Source organism: Helicoverpa zea, chromosome 9 (assembly GCF_022581195.2).
Source record: "Helicoverpa zea isolate HzStark_Cry1AcR chromosome 9, ilHelZeax1.1, whole genome shotgun sequence".
In the NCBI taxonomy this organism is placed as follows: Eukaryota; Metazoa; Arthropoda; class Insecta; order Lepidoptera; family Noctuidae; genus Helicoverpa; species Helicoverpa zea.
The window spans coordinates 11,337,053-11,359,633 of NC_061460.1; the positions used below are offsets into that span (position 1 = coordinate 11,337,053).

The window sequence follows — 22,581 nt, forward strand, 5'->3', positions numbered from 1 at the left end:
AAGCATTTGCGTGGACTAGACACAGTGCACTCACTACCTAGGTATTCGTTCACTCTCATAGCCCGATGGGACGGCAATCCGAAATCTCCGGAGAGAGATCAGGCGCATGACCGACATTAAAGTGCTCCCTGATGCACTCCCTTATATATTCCCCTTACGACCTCCTTTATGTACTCTCCCTCTTGAACTCGACAGGCAGCTAACTCAAAAGCCATGATCTCGAATTGAAAATAAATAAAATACGTCACTGTCATAGTGTCATAAAATGACAAATAGACATTAGACAATTTGCCAAACTTTTGTTGATTGATTTAATTCATTGACTAACTATAATTTAATTTAATACATTAATGTCACTTTGAAAGGCCAAAAGTTTTCAAATATTTTACAATACTTTTTGTGTTAATTTAATATTGAAACATGTTTACGTAAACACCAGCTGTGTTCCTTTTGTGCAAGTTATCTTTCTCGATACCTACGTAAATTATATACAGCTATATATTTTTTTTTATAACATACAGCTTTTTTTATATTGCCGGGAAGGTTATGTTTTTTTGAACTGTTTATTTAAATTGCAATTTAAAAATGGTTGGAAACGAAACAAACAACAAAAAGAATGGATTAACAAACGTCTTAGTCAAAAATGATATCATCAATAATATACAATTTATGGCTAACATCACTGACCTGGACTTAAGCAATGGAAAAATAACAAGTCTTGATGAAAACATGAAACTGCCGCACAATATACTCCATCTAAAACTATCTCACAACAAATTAACTGAAGTGCCTCCCAGTGTATTAAACATAGATAATTTAAAAAGTCTAGACCTTTCTTTTAACTCAATAGAGTTCTTTAACGACAAACCAAGCTTCTGTCATAGTTTAGAACGGCTCAACTTAACGAATAATAATCTTAAAGGACCTCCTTTGTGGGTTTGGAAAGAAAACCTAAATAAATTAATTTATATGAATTTAAGTAATAATGAAAACATATGCCTGTCTTTTGAAAATGGTTATTTTGAAGAGATTGTAAAGATTAAAATTTCAGTTGAGGAAATAGATGTGCATAATTGTAGACTTAGTAAATATGTGAAGTTTATGTCCACATTCTCTCAGGCTAAAGTTGTGATATTAGGCAGTGAGGATTACAGTCACATTAAAAATAATTTGGATCATTTACCATGTGCTGGCCTTGACGAGTGCCAACAAATAGAGAAACTAAATCTCATCAATACGCAGCTATACCACATCAATTCTAGTATAGATATGTATAAGAATTTAAAAGAACTAAATCTGTCTCAAAACAATATTTCTAGTCTACCTGATGAGTTTGGTAATTTGATGAGTTTAGAGATTTGTATCCTGTCATGCAATAATATTCTTTACCTGCCTGATACTATGTACAAATTAAACAAATTAATTACTCTGAAATTAAATGACAATAAACTATGTATGCTTCCTGAAAAGTTACATGAAATGTCTAGTCTGAAAATCCTGGATCTGTACAATAACAACTTATGTGAAGGTTTAGATACGATGAACAATTTTGAAGAACTGGATTTTGCTCAAAACTACTTTGAAGAACCTAATAATGAAGAATATTTGGTGAAAAAAGCTAAGTTACGAGCGAACCACTGTGACAGAGTTGATGGAAGGTAAGAGCAAAAAAATTATAGACTAACCTTCTACTGCCCATAAAAGGATAAACTATACAATATGTTGGGAAGAGTGAAGCTTACCAACAGTGAAAGAATTTTTCAAATTGGTTGAGTAATTTCAGGGTCTTTATAGTACAAACAAAAAAATATTTCCTTTTTGTTATATTTCTAAAATTATTAATTTTTTTTTTCAGAAAACCTGAAGTTGTAAATGACGATAGTGATCGCAGCTATACAAGTTGTGATCAAGATGAAGAGCTCTATGCTTTAATAAACAATGATAGTGAAGGTTGTAACAGCAAACAAGGTAAGTTATTTTTTTTATTTGTACACAACTTTGACAAGTTAGCTTAGACTTCGAAAAACAAGATGCAGGAAACAGATCCCTCTTGCATGATGATGCAGGCAAGAGCACAAGGAAAAGTTTGATTTAATCTATATATCTTGTGTCTTTTCAGATATTTGTCCCTATGTTCACAGACTCCTACTTATTCAGAGTTCCTTGAATATTCATTTCAGAAAGGTCTCTTTTAGTTAATTTAAAATGGCAACCTGACATTTAGTATATTGTATTGTTAATTTCCAGAAATAGTGGACTCCCGGTCCAGTTCACCCGAAGATTGGGACTCAGACAGTCATTGGATTCCTCAGTACTACAAGCCAGTCACCCCACCCAGTTCTCCCTGGCTAATCTTCGTCAAGAAGAAGATGGCAGAAGGAAACTTCTGCCCTATGGATGCCCATGTCTTGTCTATAGGTGATCAAGTGAAGTATGAGAAAATGTGCAACCCTGAAGAACCGTATGAGTCCGATGGGCAGTTTGATGATTATTCTGACGATGAAAGCTGATATTTAACATTTTGATATAGTACTTTATTTTTCAATTCATTAGAATCAATACTTTTTTCATGGAAACTTAATTTGTTTTTTTTTACTTATGTACTTGTATTGAAAGTTAATTTAACGTAAAATTCAGTGTTGCTAACAAATTTAACTACTTAAAATAAAACACAAGTCTATCTGTTACACCCTGAAAACTCAGTTTTCTGAAACAGGTTTTATTGTGCCATAATTTTAGTAAGTGTTAGGTGAAGGCAAAACTAGTTGGCTCCCAATATTTTTTCACATTTGCAACTCCTTCAAGTAAATCCGTAAAAATAGCATCAATGCTATGAAATGTCATAGCGTTACATAAATATCAATTTACAGTAATAAATAGTTCAAATAGTTTTACAATGAAAGTTAATGTTGTTGCTATTGTATATTAAATCTATTATTACTTCATATTTCAATGTTACTATTGATATTGACCTTATATTTTGTGATTGATCATACTTAATGTTTTCCAATTACTTTTGTTATCGCAGTATGTTTATTTTTTATTATGCATTAATATATGCAAACACTTTTTTTTGTAAACTTATCACCTCCATTGGGGGTTCAAACTATAAAATAATTTCAGCTTCTACATTAATGAATGACGGGTGCTTTTAAACAGATGTTCAAACAAATGAATGTTACATATTCTTCATGTTAATTAAATAAATATTAGTTATACATAGCTCTATAATAAACATGTCACATGAAGTTCAGAGTGGTATTTATTTCCTTAAGTATTTCATTATGAATTGTATTCCTATTTTCTCTGGTTACCTGGTAACAAAAAAAAAACGACTATTACACACCATTCATGGTTTTTAACCATCATCATCTAGCCTAGCCTTTTCCCAAAACTACATTAGTCGGCTTCCAGATTGACTGGATGCAGCTTAGTACCATTGGAGTGACTGCCTAGCTAACATCCTCAACGGAAAGAGGATGAAAATGATGATGGAGAGAGGATGAAAATTAAGTGAAATCTTTGCCCTTGTGGAAAAATAAACTTTTTAGTTAAAATCTATATATCTACACTGAAAGAAAAAATATAAAACCATTTTCTTACCATCCACACTTTGGCCAAGTTATGATTTCTTATAGACTCGATTAACTGATCGCTTCTCCTTACAGGAATAGTGGCCAGTACAACACAGTTCGATGAAGGACTAAAAATAGTTCTTATTGCAGTCTTGAATGAATCACTGAAGAATTCCATCTTGCCTATCTCATCTATTACCAACAAATGTGGCTGAGTTGTATCTGGCTGGAAAAAAAAGAACAGTAAAATTAAATTCTAGTAAGTCTAACTAATGAGTATTTCACCCTACTGAATATAACAAATGTTATAATCGTGAGAACTTTTTTTTGTATCAAGATGAGAAACCACGTCCTACAAAAATCAATCGGTTGATTTAGGCGCCCGGTGGGTATCGCCCGCTTTAGGACTGCCCCGATGAAGTTTTAGAGCAAGGTAAATTTTTTTTGGTTCACCTTTATCAATGAAGGCAAAGCCACATTTTCAAATTCCTGAATTAGAACACCATACTTTCCAACTTTGTATTTTATTGGTTCCGTTAATAAGCTCTGATCTCTCGCCAGTCTGCCTCTAGTCCCGTCCAGGGTTACAACATCGAATCCTTCCCTTGAACGGCCCTTTCTTACTTCTTCAGTAAAGAATCCCGTAGTCTGAATACCTTTTGATGAAATTTCCGTTGATAACTTCTTAGTAAGTGTAGTCTTGCCGACTCCTGCAAACAATTTGGTTGTAAGGCACTTTGTTACGCAAACAATCCTAAAAAAAATCCTATTATAAAAACCAAACCAGGTTCGCCGGTTAAAAGGAAGAATGTGTAGTTTTTAGTCGTCATCGTTCCTGGACATTAACTTTTCAAGGCAATTTTTGTTGTGTTATTAAAATAATAACATTTGGGGGTTCAATCAGCTGATTGAAAGTGAGGTTATTTGTTTGTTTTGCATAGCAAATGTCAAAACGTTTAGTTTTCCCTTTCCCAGCAATTTCGCACTTGACATTTCAACTTGTTGGGGAATGTCTTACTTCTCTTTCACACATTTGAGGAATCTATATTTGCTTTCTCTTCCAGTCCTCTTATCAATTACATTTTTACATTTTTATCACGTTGTATCAAAGATCATTCTGCCGAAGTTATTGCTCCGGCGTTTTACTTTTATCGGGCTTTATTTCATTCAGTATTGTATAAGAGAGGCAACGTTCTAGTCGTTTATTAATGTTATGGACCAAGTGATAAATTGAGCAGTATACATAATGCCCGGTCATTATGAAAAATGCCCAATATGAGAGTGCAGTTTGATAATAATTATTCAAATATACAAATTGACCGGGCACTATACATATTGCCCATGACCTTTTGGGCAAAGTAATACAAGCAACGTAATAACATATTTATATTCAATTTTTTATTGTTATTGCCATTTAATTTAAAATTAACTAAATATTAAACCACTTAAATAATCAGCCTCATGATTTGGATTAATTATGAAGGACTTCTGCCTTAAAAATCCACTAGTTTTTGCATTTAAAAGTTAAGGAAAGTCATATTTAAAGGGTGCTTATTAAACAGGCTCCTTTTTAATATAATTATTCGCCCCGAATAATGTATGTTGCCTTCTTAATTACTAAGTCAGCCACAATTAACGAGCATCTAAATAATACTATCTCAGCCACTCGTTATCTTCTAAGTAAACCACTCTAAATACAACTCCGCATGATGGTTATTTTTTAGCATCTAAATTTGTAGCATGCGTTCTAACAGTAAACTTCTAAAATACTATTAAATGACATCATAAAATTTATTTATTTAGCTTCTAATTTTTTAACTCAGTACGTTTAAAATGTAAGCAAGCAACATGCAGCAAGCATGGCTTCTGTCACGGCTCCGGTGCTGCGGGGCTCCGGCGGTCCCATGCGAGCTTATCGTCGCAGATGGTTTTCACGCTCACCGCCGCAGCTTCGGCTTGCTGGCCGGCTCAGCCGGCCAGCCTCAGCCGCGTCGGCGAGCGTTAAAACTACCTGCGCCTCAGCTCGCAGGCCGCCTCGCCCCTCCACACTTACGCGGTTTTGAATTGCACTCTAGGGGTAGGACAGACAAGACTACGTGGAGTCGGTTTTGCAGCGATACGTTTTCGTCACATCATCCTCCGAGCCTTTTTCCCAAACTATGTTGGGGTCGGCTTCCAGTCTAACCGGATGTAGCTGAGTACCAGTGCTTTACAAGGAGCGACTGCCCTATCTGACCTCCTCAACCCAGTTACCCGGGCAACCGTTACGTGGGATACGTTTTCGTCACTAACTTCAATTTTTTGCTTTATTATCAAATTGCCCAACTGTCATGTAGCAATATAATAATGCCCGTGCAATGTGATAAATAATGAAGTTAAGATAGTTATTAATCACTTGGCCCGATAAAGCTAGACATTATTCATAATGCTCGGGCATTATTTATAATGCCCGAATTAATCACATGGTCCATAACATTAATACTGAACACAAAAATGGCCTCAGTCGGTGTAGTAACTCGAGTTTTGTTGGGAAAGAATGTAGTCAACAGGGTAGCAGCCGCTAATTCCGGTTTCGTTAAGGCCCCAGTACACGTTGGCCTGTGTTGGGCCAAGCTGTGCAATGCACAAATGTAGGCCACGATCAAATGGTGTTTACACATTGGCGCATGGCTCATTGCTGCCTGGCAAACCACTTGCGATGGACGTCGATGTGACTAAGGCTGCGACTATTTATTTGTATACTACACTACTATATTTACCTATGTTACTATATTTATATTATACTACACTACTATATTTACTACTATATTTATTTTTACACGCAATACAAAAGTATATACTATCCTCAGCGGCCGGTGACGAACTAAACATTGGCCGAATGTGTAAACACCACACGCCAAGCTGGGCCACGATTCCTTTGATATGTGCCCAAAAAACCGACAACTCGCCGAATGCGCGCCAACCTTGACAAATGTCCGCCAACCTGCACCAATACCCCGTGTACACATTGGTGATGGCGTGTATTGGCCGCACTTGGGCCAACGTGTACTGGGGCCTTTTGATGTGTGCCCAAAAAACCGACAACTCGCCGAATGCGCGCCAACCTTGACAAATGTCCGCCAACCTGCACCAATACCCCGTGTACACATTGGTGATGGCATGTATTGGCCGCACTTGGGCCAACGTGTACTGGGGCCTTTAAAGAATGTCTTACTTCTCTTTCACACCAATGAGAAACCTATATTTGCTTCTTCCTCTTCCAGTCCTAATTTATTATTCTTATCTTTTACAATTTTATCACACAGTATCAAAGTTCATTCCAAAGAGTATACAATACTACGTAAGAAGAGACGGGACTTCCATAGATAGAAATAAACTTATGAACCGTCAAAATAAGGCTAACCTAGAATAGCCAACTTAACAACCTTATCAATAGTGCATAACAGTGCTACCAACATAAAGTTAAAACCATAGTGTTGTGCAGTTCGCAGGAACTCTAGATATCGATAATCTCCTACTTAGAACCATAGTGTTGGGCAGTTTGCAGGAACTCTACTTACCTACAAACCCATCGACAGAAAGGAAATTTATTTATTGCCGTCGCGAAACCGCCAATGACTATGCCGCTGTCATTGACGGTTTCACGACGGTCAATCTAGTTTAAAATAAAATAAACAAGTACTAATAAATATTTTACTTGATCAAAAGTAAATGTTACATTGAACAAAATAAAGGATTGACACAAAATGTTTTTAATCAAATATAATTTATTCAAACTTGGCTGCGAATAAGGCTACTGTACCCTCGAAAAGATAAATATGGCAATTACTGAAAGGGAGCAATCAAATGCAACTGAAATCCTACAACTATTACTTAGCTGTACTCGTTAATTGAGCAATTTTATTTATGTTCGCATTTGATTGCTCCCTTTCAGTAATTGCCATATTTATCTTTTTACATTCGTTTCTTATTAATAAAACTGACAATTTGGTTAACAAAGTGTCCATGAATATGCCACTGTGCTCCTCGCACATCCATGTCGAATCAACGTCTTTATGCATCATCACACAACAATATTTAACTATATCATTGTTATACAGCAAGTGTTTCACATCACGTTCAAATACGGATACACATAAATTTACAGTATTACATAGATTCAGAGTCGGATAAGTAAGAGAAAGCTTGTCCTTCCACCACTCTTTAAGTGCTATATAGTCATAAGTTTTGTCATTTCCTGGCTCCAACGTTCTTACACTGCCGCAACATTTTAAACAGTTAGTTCTTTTAATCAGTACAGAGGCTAGGTAACCACTAACATAAACAACAGGTTGTTTGTCAAAATGTTCAAAAAAAATATCTTCAACATCAGTTTCAATATCAGGCAAATGTAAAAAAATTGGATTATTACTATCATCATATACAAAATCATCTTTATCTTTAGAAACTGGATAAGAATGATCTACATTAGTAAAATCTTCAGATTCTGTATGTTTAAATACTAAATCATGAAAATCCAACATCAGTTGGTTATCATCAGGGTCACAATTAGCTCCCCTTATAGGAGTACTAAGTTTAGTTAGTACACTGGTTTTGAGGGCTGCGGTAAAATGGTGGCATGTCGGATTTTGATTAGTTGGAGAATGCTGCCTAATCAACCCAAAAAGATTCTCCAAAGTGTCTTGGTTGAGTTGTCGCAGATTGAGGAATTTAAACCCAATTGACTCTACATAGTTCCAAATGTCTTGTAAAGAACATAAAGTCGTATAGTACCCATTTACACACCGGACGTTTCTTAATCTTAATTGACTGTCAGATTTTAGGAAGTGCAATGTTTTGACTTTTTTTTTTAACTCTGGCCATAATTTGTGATGAACGCTGTTTTTAGATATATTTACGCGTAAGCCTTTCTTTACATCTTTTTTTGAGGCTGGCCCGTTAGTAACATCAAACAAGGTATCTAACTGCTGAATTACATTGGCGGTTTGTAAAACAGCATCACGTTTCTTAGTTCCATCAACATCTTTTACATCATTATCAAATGTTTCCGCAAATAATTTCAAAATAGCAGATACATCATTGCTGAGTATTTGCGCGGCCAGTTTCACCTTCATTTTAGCGCGAAACTTGGGATTTACGTGCAACGGTGTGATTTTTTTGAAATGAAGTGTTTTGTTATTTCTTTCCTGTAATTCCACTAAATGTGACCATTTAGCTTTCATTCCATCCAAAACCAATACACCCCCTTCAAAGAAGTTGTTCCTGATGGATTTGAATAAATGAGGAACATCATATAGTATATAAACTTTTTCATTTTCCACTATATAAAAGTTACTGTCAGAACGCTGCCCAGAAAACTTTTTCAGTAAATTTAAAGCACCAACGTTAGTCGGGCCTTGATCACAGACAGTTGCGATTACTCTAAAACCGATTTCAGAAACCATTTTGATGGTATTTTTTATAATAGCTACCAATTTATCTGATGATATTGTACCTTTCACAAAGTAGTGTGCAAGTGGCTGCTTGATTTTTTTGTGCACACCTTGTAGTAAAAAGACTAAAGCCTTGTCGGCTAACTCTCCCGATCGACCGTGTTCTCCTAAATCTTGAAAACCCTCAACTTTGTCGTAAGCAGTATTAAAAATGAGCCTCTTCTTTAGAGACATCTCATCAAATAAAATGACGCAAGTTTTATCTTTACAAGATAATTCCTTGACCTTTCTTTTAAGGTGATCAATTATTGATTTATTGAATCCAGGATTCATGGGCATTTTACTAAGGACATTTTGTAAAGTCCTTGGACTAGGTAATGGTAACAAATGCCTTAAATACCGATATAACTTTGGCGATTTCTTGTACATGGCTATGGCTAGGGCTTTTTCATTATCGGACCATCGTTTGCCCTGAGAAGAGCGATTTTGATTTTTTATTGCCGAAAACATCATTGTCTTTAGCGTTTTTGATTGAATGTTATCAAACATTTTTACTTTTTCTTGAACTTTTCTAATTTTTGATTTCAAAAGTTCAACCCTCTTCATAAGTTTCTTCTTTCGTGGAGACAGATTTTCATTACTCATTTTATTTGTCCTTTTGCGCCTTTTTCGGACAGAAGATGTTGAGGGTTCATCTGTAAAAAGACAATTTCAGAATTTAGTGGCAATAGAAGTTATAAGGTAGGATTATACTGCAAGTAATAAAAAGAAATACATTCAATCAAATTAATCTAGATTCACCTACGCTCTCTGGGAAATTAAAAAGACCACCGACTTTCATACAGTAAATTATAGTTCGGCCATTCAGAGAATGCGTTCCTGACACGTCGCGATTGAACTGACGACGTAATAACATTCATTGATTATTGATATAATAATGTTGTTTTAATGCTCCTCAATTGTTAAAACGGTAAACAACCAGCAAAAATATTTTTATCGTAACTGCAACGCCATTGCAAAGTTACGTCGTCAGTTCAATCGCGACGTGTCAGGAACGCATTCTCTGAATGGCCGAACTATAATATTATTATTTATATTTATTACATTACTTTTAGTCTAGATACCTTTATGATTGTAAGTTACCACATACCTTTCATACAAATGTCTTGTTCACTTGTCATAATGTTTACGGTATATTCCACTGGTGGAACATCATCTTCATAAACAATTTGATTATCAACTGTAGTAGCTTGTACTTGTGCAGTAGAAGTAGATGTTGAAGGTTCATCTGTAAAGAGACAATTTCGGCATTTTAGTGACAATAGAAGTTATAATGTAGGATTATACTGCAAGTAATAAAAAACAAATACATTTGATCAAAATAATCTAGATTCACCTACGCTCTCTGGGAAATTAAAAAGACCACCAACTTTCATACAGTAAATTAATATTTTTATTTATATTTATTACATTACTTTTAGTCTAGATACCTTTATGATTGTAAGTTACCACATACCTTTCATACAAATGTCTTGTTCACTTGTCATAATGTTTACGGTATATTCCACTGGTGGAACATCATCTTCATAAACAATTTGATTATCAACTGTAGTAGCTTGTACTTGTGCAGTAGATGTAGATGTTGAGGGTTCGTCTGTAAAGAGACAATTTTAGCTTTTACTAACCATAGATGTTTTAATTAGTTGAATTAGTTTTAGTAATATTAGAAGTAACTCCATAAAGAAATAAAGGCTCACCTTGGCTTTGCTTGTGGTATGTATTTGTTTCAAATGTACTAATTTCTACTTGTGCAGAAACAGAAGATGTTGAGGGTTCATCTGTAAAAATAAAATTTCAGCATTCAGATACAATCAAATCAATCAAATAAAATTGTAAAAAAAATAATAATAATAATTGATTGCAATATTTAAATGTCATTTACAAAAATTAACATTATAATATAGCTGTCTTGCGTTGAACATATAGATACAATGGTAGTTGTAATAGGTGAAGGAAAACATCTTGAGGAAACAAATGTGTATAAATATGTATAATGCGTATATGTGTATAAATGCAAAAGTATATGAGGATGTATGGACTTTTGTTACTATTTCACGCAAAAACAGATTATACATCACAATAATCCATAGGCTATAATTTTCATGCAGGCAAAGCCGCGGGCAACGGCTAGTATATGATAAATTTATTATTACACTACTAACCTTCTTGTAAAGATTGCTGTTCTTTGAAGAGGTAATAAGGAAATGCTGACAGAATGGCGTCCGAAAGTGGCATAGAAGAAAGATTTATTGACGGAATAGCAGATTTTTTGAGCTGTGTCCTTTTTTTATTAAAATCATTATCTTTAAAATGCTTTCCACAGATAAATTTTAATTCATGGAGTTTTTCAATGGGCACATAAACTAGATCCTCGTTTCCTGCCATTTTCACCCATTCTTTACATCTGAAAGCAAAAATATCGACAATGATTAGTATACTGTGTCCCAACTAGGGCTGCCATCCGTCCGGGTTTCCCCAGATTTGTCCTTGTTTGGAGGCCGTCCGGGCGGGGTTTCAAGAAGAGTCCGGGGAAAACCCGGACGCTTTTCATGTAAGGAAGCACCTCATTGAATTTAAGTATATGTTAATACACTGGACAGCAAACAAACCGAGCCACCCGCTACTATGGCACTCTAATCCGATTTTCTCAAAAAGTTTAAAACTTACAAATATCAAAAATATACCTATAGAAAGAGCATTTCTTAAGGATTAAAATGACTGTAAATTTAATTAAAAGGACCATCAATTCACAATGTTATCAAGCAGCAAACACAATGCTATCAATTTTCTCTGTTTTGATTAGGGTTTGCGCTTAGCGTTATTTTATTCTATAGTGAGAGAAATTCCATATTTCTTCACATTTCTTTAGTTTTTATCCGTCGTTTGCTTAGACGCGTGTATTTTTGTGCTCGTTTATTGGTAAATAATGGATACGACCACACAGGAAGCAGCTCAAGCTGTAACACTACTTCGAGCAGACCTTGGGCAACGTGAAGTCACTTGACGACTTCCAATCAGCAGATTTTCGGTGTAAAGAGTTTACAGACGATACTTGGAGACTGCAGCATTCGATTGCAGCCCAGGTATGGGCAGACCTAGGGCTACATTAGCAGCAGACAATCGTTATATCCAACTTTGTGTTGTATGAAATCGTCGCCTCAGCGCAGTTTAAGTGGATTGACTTCTCATCGCTACATCCCTGGAGTCCTCGCATACCATGTGGTACCTTACTCAGGTTGTATCAGTCTGGACATGAATTCATGCGTGATAATGCACGGTCTCATGTTGCCCATGTGGTAACCCAGTATCTACACGACGTCGGCATTCGAACAATGGTGTGGCCAGCTTGTAGCACGGACTTGAATCCGATAGAGCACTTATGGGATGAACTGAAACGTCGGGGTCGTGCCAGAGTACCTGCTCCAATAAGGCTTCCAGAGCTGAAAATCGCTATCGAAGAGGAGTGGGACGCAATCCCACAAGATTTCATCGTCAGACTTGTTAGATCTATCAATACGAGGAAGCTAGCAGCTATTCGAGCAAGGGGAGGAAACACTCAATGCTGAACAAAAATAATTTTTCATTTTTTCCTTTGTTTTCTGTCAAAATTTTTGTTTTCACTGGGTGATTGCCAATGGTTTTCGCGGCTGTAAAATGACTCTTCTTGATAAATTGATTAATATACGCTTAATGAATTGATCAATCCCAATTTGTTTCCATTTGTTTTAATCCTCATAAAACGTACTTTCTGCAAGTATAATTTTGATATTTGTATGTATTATAGTTTTTGAGAAAATCGGATTAGAATTCCAAAGTAGCGGGTGGCTCGGTTTATTTGCTGTCCAGTGTAGTAAATGGATTACAGATTAGGTATTTTTTGTTTAAAAACAATCGTACTCGTTCGGGGAAAAAATGCGATTTACGCCAAATGTCCGGGTTTTTTTCATGTTTGTCCGGGTTTGGCGAAATTCGAGATGGCAGCCCTAGTCCCAACGCTATTTCCCCGATTCAAACTTTTAACAACTTATTTGTTAAACTAAAAAATAAGTTTTAAGACTGAAAATGGAAACATAACTCTGTTAAATTACGAAATTTTAACTTACCGCAATTCATCTAGTGGAAATCTGGCCATAAAGAAGCGTTTTTTGCCATCTTTGCGCTCCGACCTCAATCCACAAATTTCACATTTCCTGTACGCCATACTTCGTAATAAATCGTCCTGGCACCACAAACTTCCACAAACACCAAAGAAATAATGGTTTTAGACACCTTTGGAGACCAAGAAATGGTAATTGCATTCACTTCGCTTTAATAACCGGTACCGCTGATAACAACAGTTCGATGACAGCAAAGAGAATACAATAGTACCTAGTACAAGATGGATGACAGTGACAGTGAGAGAGAGACGACACAGGAAGTAAGCGAGACAAATATAGTCGCCATTAAAATTTAGCCCCGTTTCATACATTGAATTTTTTCTATGGAGTTGCGACAGACTGGTTCATTCCTCCAAAGTTTTCTCCGGCGTTTTACATTTATCGTGTTTTATATAATTTAGTATTGGATAAGAGAAGCGACGTTCTAGTCGTTTATTAATACTGAACACAAAAATGGCCTCTGTCGGTGCTGTAACTCGAGTTTTGTTGGGAAAGAATGTGTTCAACAGGGTAGCAGCCGCTAATACCGGTTTCGTTAAGTTCTATAGCACTGGTAAGCAAACCTCATTTAACTTTAGAAAACTGTCCCATGGTTCGCAGATGATGACATGATAATGGGATTAAAATAACTGATAACAATAAAAAGTAACATCTCAAAAGAGGTTGTTAGCCACTTTCAAACATTAATAAATTAATGAAATAAGAAAAATTCCAACCGTTAACTTTAGTAATTTGTTAAAAAAAAATATTGAATAGCCCCAATAATCCCATTGTTTATGTACATACATGTAGAAGTACAATTTTATTAATAACTATTAAAAAAAATAGTGTGTTATGCAAGTATGATAGTTGTTACCCTACTGAACAAAAATGTGTGTCCTTGACAATAAGACTGATAAAATCTTATCACTTGTTTTGGTAAAGGTTTGATGATTTTTGTTTTTACTGTATAGGTACTACTTATTAGGTAAATTAAACCTTGCTAATTATTATTTAAAAAATTAAAAACTGATATTTTATTGGTGTAGGTCTACTGAATGAACCAAACAAAAAAAAAACAGAGAAGTGTTGATGCTAAGGCCAGATTTAAACTAGTCAAAGAATACTTCATATTTTTCACAAAATAAATAAGCAAGTATAAACTTGGTTTAATATTTTTGTATATCTATGTTTAATCAACAACAAAAATAAGCTTTAAATAAGCATTAGACTAAAGTTGTATCTTGCTGTTTACTTAATTACATAAGGCTGCGTACACTACAAACATGCAATGTAAACTGTAAAATGCTCAAAAATAGTTTCTGTTAGTTTTTTGTTGAATATAGATTACAATTCTGCCTGGCAATAAGTTCATAAACAAATAATCTTTACTGGATCTATGCACCACACCCTTCCATATTCAAAGTCATATACTTACAACCGTCCCAATATTCTCTCTCATCCTCCTACTCTGTTCCCAATTTTATTTGGGGTTTTCGCAATATGTCATTGTCTTCCATTTTTCCCTGTCACTCGTCATACTGACACTCACTCCCTTCCTATTCATGTCATCTTTCAGGCAATCCATCCATCTTGTCTCGGTCTTCCTCTTCTTCTCCATTCATCTACATTCATACTTAGCACACACTTTGTTGCATGCATATCATCTCTCCTCATTACATGCCCATACCAACCGTCCCAATATTCTACCTATCCATTGCAAGAACACAGAAAGATAAAATATTTGCAATATAACCTCTTTTCTATTTTATTCCACAGGCCCTGCATATGAAAACATCAAAATTGATGTAGTTGGCACCAAGAAGAATGTAGGCCTCATCCAGTTGAACAGGCCTAAGGCCCTAAATGCCCTGTGTGGCCCACTCTTCGTAGAGCTCGGCCAGGCTGTCAGAGACTTTGATGCTGATAACAAGATTGCTGCTATTATTATTACAGGTAAACTGATTTAATTGCAGCTTCATTATTGGCTGGTTCCTAAAAGAAAAAAACTTTTTTCTTACGGAACATACATTTGACAAATACAATTTTCAAAAGTTACAGTTAAAATACAATACAATTAAATTAAGTTAAAATACAATAAATACTGTATATTTATATTTCAGCTGTAATGTTGATAAAAAATAGCTGTTTTTGGAAGTGGGTCAAAAGGGCAACATTTCATGATTTCAGTTTTTGAGAGACATTTTCTATGCAAAAATCAATAATATAAATAACAATGGCCCTAGGGCCTGAAAGGTTAGAAAGCAAGGCCTATTCTACTAATTAGTATATCTAGGTCCTCCCAACATGGGGTACAATTATCAGTGGATTAAACCCAAGAAAAGCAAGTCATTCAAACCAAAAGATAATTACGTAATCATTTAACCTTTGTGTTTCAAGATTAGCAATGTTCAAATAAATGACGATAATGTTATCAAAATTATTTATCTTCGCTATATCGTGGCCTAGTAAGTTGGCAACGTTTTTACGTAAGACACACCTTGTTTTGTCAATCAGACTATTGTGAAAACAGATAAAGACAATAAACTTTACAAAATGGACTAATAACATGACACCTTATTTTCGCCAACCACAACTTCCAATTCAGAGGAATCAAATGGCAAAAAAATACGATATTTACTCCAAAAACGACGTTAAAGATCGTCTTCATGATACTAAATGTTGGCTCTATCTAAAATTTGAACACCTTGGCTCACCTTGGTCTTCTCATGTTACTTAAAGGTTTACCATATGAAACTGGTTTTCATTATTTCAGCTTTGGATTATAAAAAATAAAAATATCCTACCTAAATCGCAGTACTAGCACACTTTATTTTTGTTTACGATTTTTTATCATTACCTGAATCAACCACCCAATTCAAGTATTACTCCACTGCAACTACTAGTCAATAAGTACATACCTAGAACATCATCAAATAAAACCTTTTTCCATCTATTTAAAGGCAATGAGAAGGCCTTCGCTGCCGGCGCTGATATCAAGGAAATGCAGAACAACACCTTTAGCGGGAACATTAACAAGGGCTTCCTTAAAGACTGGGAAGATGTCTCCAACTGCGGCAAACCTATCATCGCTGCCGTCAATGGATTTGCTGTGAGTAACATATAATTTTTAAATTACTTCAAAAAAAGGAGATTAGGTTCTCAATTTGGAATCTTTTGTTTTGTTAAAGCCACTAACAACATTGAGGTTGTCTGCAATTGTCATCCTTATATAGCCTGTAAGGTTGAAAGTTAATTGAAAATATACTGTTGATAAAGTTACTTAGCGACATTTAAATTCCACTATAAGTATAACATACATCGTTTGTGCCGTCACTGACAAAAGTAATTTATTAAGATCAAAATTACAATGAAACTGAACACTTAAGTCTCCCAATCAAATCAGAAGATTATAAAAGCTGTTGAACACAGCTTTTGCGTTTGTAATTTTAGAGTTCAGGTATTGTCCTATTTTGTTTGTGTATGAACTTTTGTTTCTGACAGTACCTATTAGCAAACCCATTTAATTCTTCTACATACTTCTTTCATAACTATAATTCTTTTCTCTTATAGCTCGGAGGAGGCTGCGAGCTCGCCATGCTTTGCGACATAATCTACGCGGGCGAGAAGGCCAAGTTCGGTCAACCAGAGATCAACATTGGTACCATCCCCGGAGCCGGTGGTACTCAACGCCTCCCAAGATACGTTGGCAAGTCTAAAGCAATGGAGATTGTGTTGACTGGCAACTTTATTGATGCACATGAGGCTGAGAGAATGGGTAAGTTTCGTGTTTTGAATTAGGAATTCTTAATTCGTTTTTTTGTTTATTAGACCTTTCAATTGTTTATTGTAAAAATTAGAAGCAGAATGAGTCCTCCTTTTTACCTCTGCTTGCTTAAAAATATTGACGTCATCAGAAGAAACTTTTGTGCGCTTCACAGTGCCGCATCAACATCGATCAAGATCTACTGAGTACTTTAACCATAAATGTTAAAACACCATACTTTCTTTCTCAGGTCTGGTAAGCCGCGTGTTCCCAGTAGACAAACTCCTCGAGGAGACCATCAAGTTAGCCGAGAGGATCGGCACCCACTCCCCCCTCATCGTGAAGATGGCTAAGGCAGCCGTCAACCAGGCTTACGAGACCACGCTCAAGTCTGGCCTGCAGTTCGAGAAGGCATACTTCTACGGAACTTTCGCCACTGTAAGTTTAACGCCACGGTAGTTGTTTTCAAATGTAGTAGTTAAATGTAACATGTTCTTTAATGCAATTATGCAAAGTACGGCAAAAACTATTTTGAGAATTAGGAAAACAATATTTTTTCTCATATTTAAAATATCTTTACTTTCTGTTACAGGAGGACCGCAAAGAGGGCATGACAGCCTTCGTCGAGAAGAGGCCACCAAACTTCAAGAACGAATAAGCATTTATACATTTTTATTTTATACACTGTTTACCGAATCATGTCTCCCGTACATTGTAAGCGAAGGTGCTATGTCACACTGTAGAATGATATTGATTGTTATCCAATTTTTTAAATACGAAATAAATGAGTTTATTTTTGAAAAAAATATTTTTATTTGCATGTCCGTACTATCTTTGCTACATCACCGAATAATTATGTCATGGGACTGGATTATACAAAACGAAGTGTATTTGTGAAATTTCCAGGGTAGCCTACGTATATTTGTATGTCAAAATACACTGCGAGGCAGCTTACAACTAAGACCAATACAATGAACGTAGCATTTAACAGTACTAGATAGATTTGTTTGAATTGAGGCGCGTATAAATGATGACGCTCATTTTGTCTGATAAGACTTTGAGTGATAAGGCTGTATATAGAAATCCCTTTGCCACCTACAATGGCGGGCAAGAAGAATCTTATTATGACACTGTCAAAATATTACCCAACAAAATTAAGAAGCCATACGCAATGTCAGCAATTGCATTTATTTTGCGCTTAGATTTATGCATTTTAATTTATTGGCATTAAATAAAATGATTGTCCGATAGCAAGTTTACTGTGCGAATTCTCCTGTGTTTTAATGAATTAATTTGCATTTGTAGCCTAGTAATTAATAATGCAAAAAGAACTAAATTAGTCGTCCGTGTTGTTTCAGTGTGTAAACAAGTGTTTCACGTTTTTATTTTAATAATCATTTTCCATGTTTTGGGATCATGTTTACCGTAGTAGACATATCATGCAGGAGTTTGAAGACATAGAGGTACACAAAACGAGTGTATCAGTGTTTGTGGCCCTATTTTATTTAGAAATGCTTTATATTTTAATCATGACGCTGTCTATTTTAAATAGATTGAATCAAAACTTACCGTCGTAGACGTATATTTGCAGTAGCTGTGAGTATGTTTCATTAAAAAGTTAATATTTTTTTTTTCACCTTCCACTCTATCTCTGAATGATGATTAAATACTTTTTATATGTTTACATACCTTATGTCCAATACATAGCATACATAAACTTAGATAACACTGGAATGAAGAATATATAAGATAACAAGTTTCTGAGAATTCCTGCCATAACTTATGAGAGAAAAAAATTATAAAAGGTACCTTAACTGCCAAGGTTTATCAATCCCACTTTGAATGCCATAAATAGATGTTAAGATCAATACATTTATTCTTAGTACCCACCCACTGGATTTTCTAGAGACGGTTTTCTTAGAAACCGCTCTGAAAGACAGTTACTACTTTAGTTCATTTTATAAATATAAGGACCATTTTAAATACATAAAGAATTTGTGTGGCAAGTAAAAATCTGTTTTCTGAATTTTCCAAATACGAAACAACATTTCTTTACATATATTTTTTTTTTCATTGTGTTTTTATGGAAATTTTAATTAATACCTTGAATTTATTTCAGTTTAATCCACAATAAACCAAAATGATCCGAAGTCAGAATGTGGCAGACAGGCTATACCTCTCGCAGGGTGATGAAACCATTTTCATAGACAACTGTAAGATACCACAGCATCATATTGAAGGCATACGCTTCCTTTTCAAACAGTTTAAACGGGTAAATACATAATTGAAAACTATTTATAGCGAATGTAAAGCATTATAGATTGTACATAAATATAATCTTTTTTTATCATTTCTGGGCCAATTAACAGGTATTCCGTTGTATAAAAATTTATTTGAAATTCATCACATAGGGAAAGAAATAAGATATTAAAATTTGAGAAGTATTATAATGTTACAGAAATTTTTGAAACAACTTCACACAACTACCTTCTTTTAGGGCTAGTAAACCAGAAAAACATTTTGGGTGCCACTAGTGGAAGTTGGCCATTATACGCTATGGCCTGATCTCTATACAGTTCTTAAAAAATGTACACTAAGTCAATGAAAAATATTGTTTTTTAATTTCAGAGAAAAAGTGGCGTGATCATCAATGACCCGTTCAGCTTCGGCAGGAACATACAGATCATTTTGTTCCTGAAGGCGGTTCGCTCAATGCTGGATAAGCCAGTGCTCATACTGTGTCAGGAGGGCGATGAACAAGACTGGATGGATAGGTTCTACACGTGGTCTGATATTTATGATGGTGAGGCGCTTTCTAGAGGTTTATTTGTTATGTTGACAATCTATTTGTTATTTGCTTCTTGGTAGCCATAGCAAAATGATACTTGACAATCTGTTTCTAAAGTTTAAAGGAAATTGATGAACTACATTTGTATTAAAAAAATTTATGGTAAAATATTTCATGCTCATTCCATAGGAACTACTTTACACACCTGCATAAAAGTCCCCATTAGCCTACCTCGCTAGCACTGAAAGAATTTGTCATTCTAGCAAACAAAGAAACTCTTCACCTTTATAGTAGATGGGAAGTCTATGGCCTGTCAGTAGTGAGTGCTAAGAAGTTAAAAAATTAAATAAGACTTCGCCAGAGATTAAAAATGATAATGTCCTGACACAATAAAATCTTACGTTAATCTAAATCTCCATTTAAACATTTCAGAAGTGGTCCTAGAAACAAAAAACCCTATGATCAAGAACCATGTGATAATCAACACAATGATGAACTTACACCTGTTCTGTGGCCGCGAGTGGAGCATAGTCATAGTGGACGGAGACAGAGTCAACTCCCTCAACCCAGTGCTGAAGCTGCCGTTCAGAGCTGACTATAAGATCTGGAATACTGCTATTTGTATGAAAGTAAGTTATTTGTGAAAGTTGATTTAATGTAACCCATAATTGTTTGAGTGTATTCAATTGTTGGTGACTTCGCCCAATAAATAAATCACTACCCTATGTCCCTTTGTACGCTTAAATCTTTAAAACTAAGCAACCGATTTTCATGCGGTTTTTTATATCAGATAGAGTGTTTAAAGAGGAAGGTTTATATGTATAATAACATCCATTAAATAGTGGGGAAATACTGGTAATCCCTTGCGAAGCTGGGGCGGATCGCTAGTAAGAAATAAATTACCTTTGTCAGTCTGTCTGGCTTTAAAGCCAAAACTACTGAATCAATTTAAATGCAATGACGTTCATAGATAGTCTTGAGCCTTACAAAGATCATTATGCCACTTTTTATCAGTAGATTCTAGGACGCGAGTGAATTCGCGGGGAATAGCTAGTTTTAGTATATAGTAATAGTTTTACTGTATTTTATGTCATTATCAATTTGCATTTACAGGATAACTTGGATAAGTTTACAGACATATTCAAATGGATATTCCCCCACGAGACATTTAATAAGAAATATTTCATCGCCGACCCCGACAATCCAGTTGATGTCATTGAGAAGTCTATACTTTTGGACTCGTTCCTAGAGGATATCGTTATAAGGAGAGATGACTTAAATTCTTCGTTTGAGGTAAGATAGACCTCAAAAACAACCACGTGTAAGTTGAATTTAGTTTAGAAATTCATCTGTACATCTTTTTGAAGATCAAGAATTTGCCGAAGTAGGTACAAAGCAAAAAAAAGGATACCGAATCTCTTCAAAATGTTATTGAAAGTCTCAAAAATCCAATAATACAAAAATACCGTATTCTTCATTTCAGAAATACCAAAGAGATAAAGGACTGGTAGTGGCTCCTCCAAAGCCTGAGGTTACAATATTCCCCGTGAACCCCATCAGCAAAGCCACAAACACCGCGACTACCAGTAGCGCCCCCTTCCCAACAGTCTCCAGGAAAAACAAGGATGCCACCGGAACCAAAATCAAGCGATCAAAGAAAACCACCAACCCAGATACCAGTCTTATTCCTGAAGCTCAGCAGCCCAGCCCAGCTCAGCAGCTCAGCTCACCTCAGCAGCTCAGTTCGCCTCAGCAGCTCAGCTCACCTCAGCTCAACTGTCCACCCCCTGTAGTTACACATCCAGAGAATGACACAACAAAAGTTAACGAAATGTTCGACAGCAACGAAGACTTCAGTATCGAAAACTACAAAAGAAAATACAGCAAAGATAATAAAGACCCACCACCTATTGAAGTAATAGAGATAGACAACATGAGCAGTCAGAGTGAAATGAAATTGTACTTCGAACCTGATTCACAACCAAAGTGCACGCAGAAGCTAGAGGAAATGGATACCCTTGTGTTTGGTCACGACACCTTCATTAGTAAAGTAACAGATATATGCAAGAGTATGACCTCAGATAAGAAAGACACAGAACCTCATACAATTCTGACATGCAAACCCATCGGCGAACCGTCTTCCTGCAAACAAACAGACAAATGTACAAGTACTTCCAGAAATCCTTATGAAGGTAAAACAGAAAGTACAGAGAGAGAGAAAAAGAATGATAAACAAGTTATAACACACTTTAAACCAAAATCACCTACGCTCGCTAGTATTGATAACACTAATAAAATGAATCTCGATGAACTGAAAAGAGAAGCTGAACTGAATGCCATGAGACAGAAAATGACAAATGTAACTATTACCAGTGTAAATAAGAATCAAGTAAAAATCAAACCGAATGAAGTAAATAAAGTTTGTGGAACCGCTACAAAAGTGTCAGGACAAGTCGCAAATAGTCTTAAACGTAATAACATTGAAGATAAAATGAAAGAATGTGAAGAGAAAGTGTCGAAGAAATTCAAAGGCTCCCTCTTAGATAGTCTGTTTTAAATGTGTGTGAGACTACGATAAGTTTGTGTTAGGCCGTAACAATAAATGTTTTTAAGAATCCGTATTTATCAATCATTATGTTGTTTTATTCAAACATCACGAAAGTTCGAAAAATTATAACTTAGCCAGAAATACTATACCCCAGCCGCTTTATTTTCAATGGTGTCCATTGAAGCCGCTACTAGTAAAACCGTCAGCAAAATAAGGCTGCTTTGGAGTACGTTTCGAAAGCGAGCGACTGCAATTGCCGACCGCACGTGCAGCGAC

The 22,581-nt window shown here is 35.4% G+C and overlaps 4 protein-coding genes across 5 annotated transcripts; 3 read left to right on the forward strand and 1 right to left on the reverse strand.

Moving 5' to 3' along the window:
- Window positions 1-277: 277 nt before the first annotated feature.
- On the forward strand, window positions 278-3,248 carry LOC124632892 (leucine-rich repeat-containing protein 40-like). Of its 2 annotated transcripts, XM_047167888.1 has the most exons (4): window positions 278-454; window positions 1,471-1,658; window positions 1,856-1,968; window positions 2,248-3,248. In XM_047167888.1, exons 2-4 carry the CDS (start codon window positions 1,480-1,482, stop codon window positions 2,508-2,510), a joined length of 555 nt encoding a protein of 184 aa, XP_047023844.1. In that variant the 5' UTR covers window positions 278-454; window positions 1,471-1,479; the 3' UTR covers window positions 2,511-3,248. The 2 variants fall into 2 exon arrangements, with proteins under 2 accessions (XP_047023844.1, XP_047023843.1); XM_047167887.1 differs by lacking the exon at window positions 278-454 and having other exon boundaries at window positions 513-1,658.
- Window positions 2,679-4,531, reverse strand: LOC124632894 (nucleoside-triphosphatase THEP1-like). The gene is made up of 4 exons (XM_047167891.1): window positions 4,360-4,531; window positions 4,029-4,285; window positions 3,604-3,801; window positions 2,679-3,314 (listed from the first exon to the last, which is right to left on the reverse strand). The coding sequence occupies exons 1-4, from the start codon at window positions 4,403-4,405 to the stop codon at window positions 3,240-3,242; spliced, it is 576 nt and encodes a 191-aa protein (XP_047023847.1). The 5' UTR covers window positions 4,406-4,531; the 3' UTR covers window positions 2,679-3,239.
- A 9,035-nt stretch (window positions 4,532-13,566) lies between these two features.
- On the forward strand, window positions 13,567-17,775 carry LOC124632893 (probable enoyl-CoA hydratase, mitochondrial). The gene is made up of 6 exons (XM_047167889.1): window positions 13,567-13,777; window positions 14,983-15,159; window positions 16,167-16,315; window positions 16,777-16,981; window positions 17,220-17,407; window positions 17,562-17,775. Exons 1-6 carry the CDS (start codon window positions 13,678-13,680, stop codon window positions 17,625-17,627), a joined length of 885 nt encoding a protein of 294 aa, XP_047023845.1. The 5' UTR covers window positions 13,567-13,677; the 3' UTR covers window positions 17,628-17,775.
- Window positions 17,776-18,140: 365 nt separating this feature from the next.
- LOC124633395 lies at window positions 18,141-22,389 on the forward strand. The gene is made up of 6 exons (XM_047168593.1): window positions 18,141-18,565; window positions 19,089-19,241; window positions 19,598-19,772; window positions 20,190-20,386; window positions 20,871-21,050; window positions 21,241-22,389. The coding sequence occupies exons 2-6, from the start codon at window positions 19,110-19,112 to the stop codon at window positions 22,312-22,314; spliced, it is 1,758 nt and encodes a 585-aa protein (XP_047024549.1). The 5' UTR covers window positions 18,141-18,565; window positions 19,089-19,109; the 3' UTR covers window positions 22,315-22,389.
- Window positions 22,390-22,581: the final 192 nt, after the last annotated feature.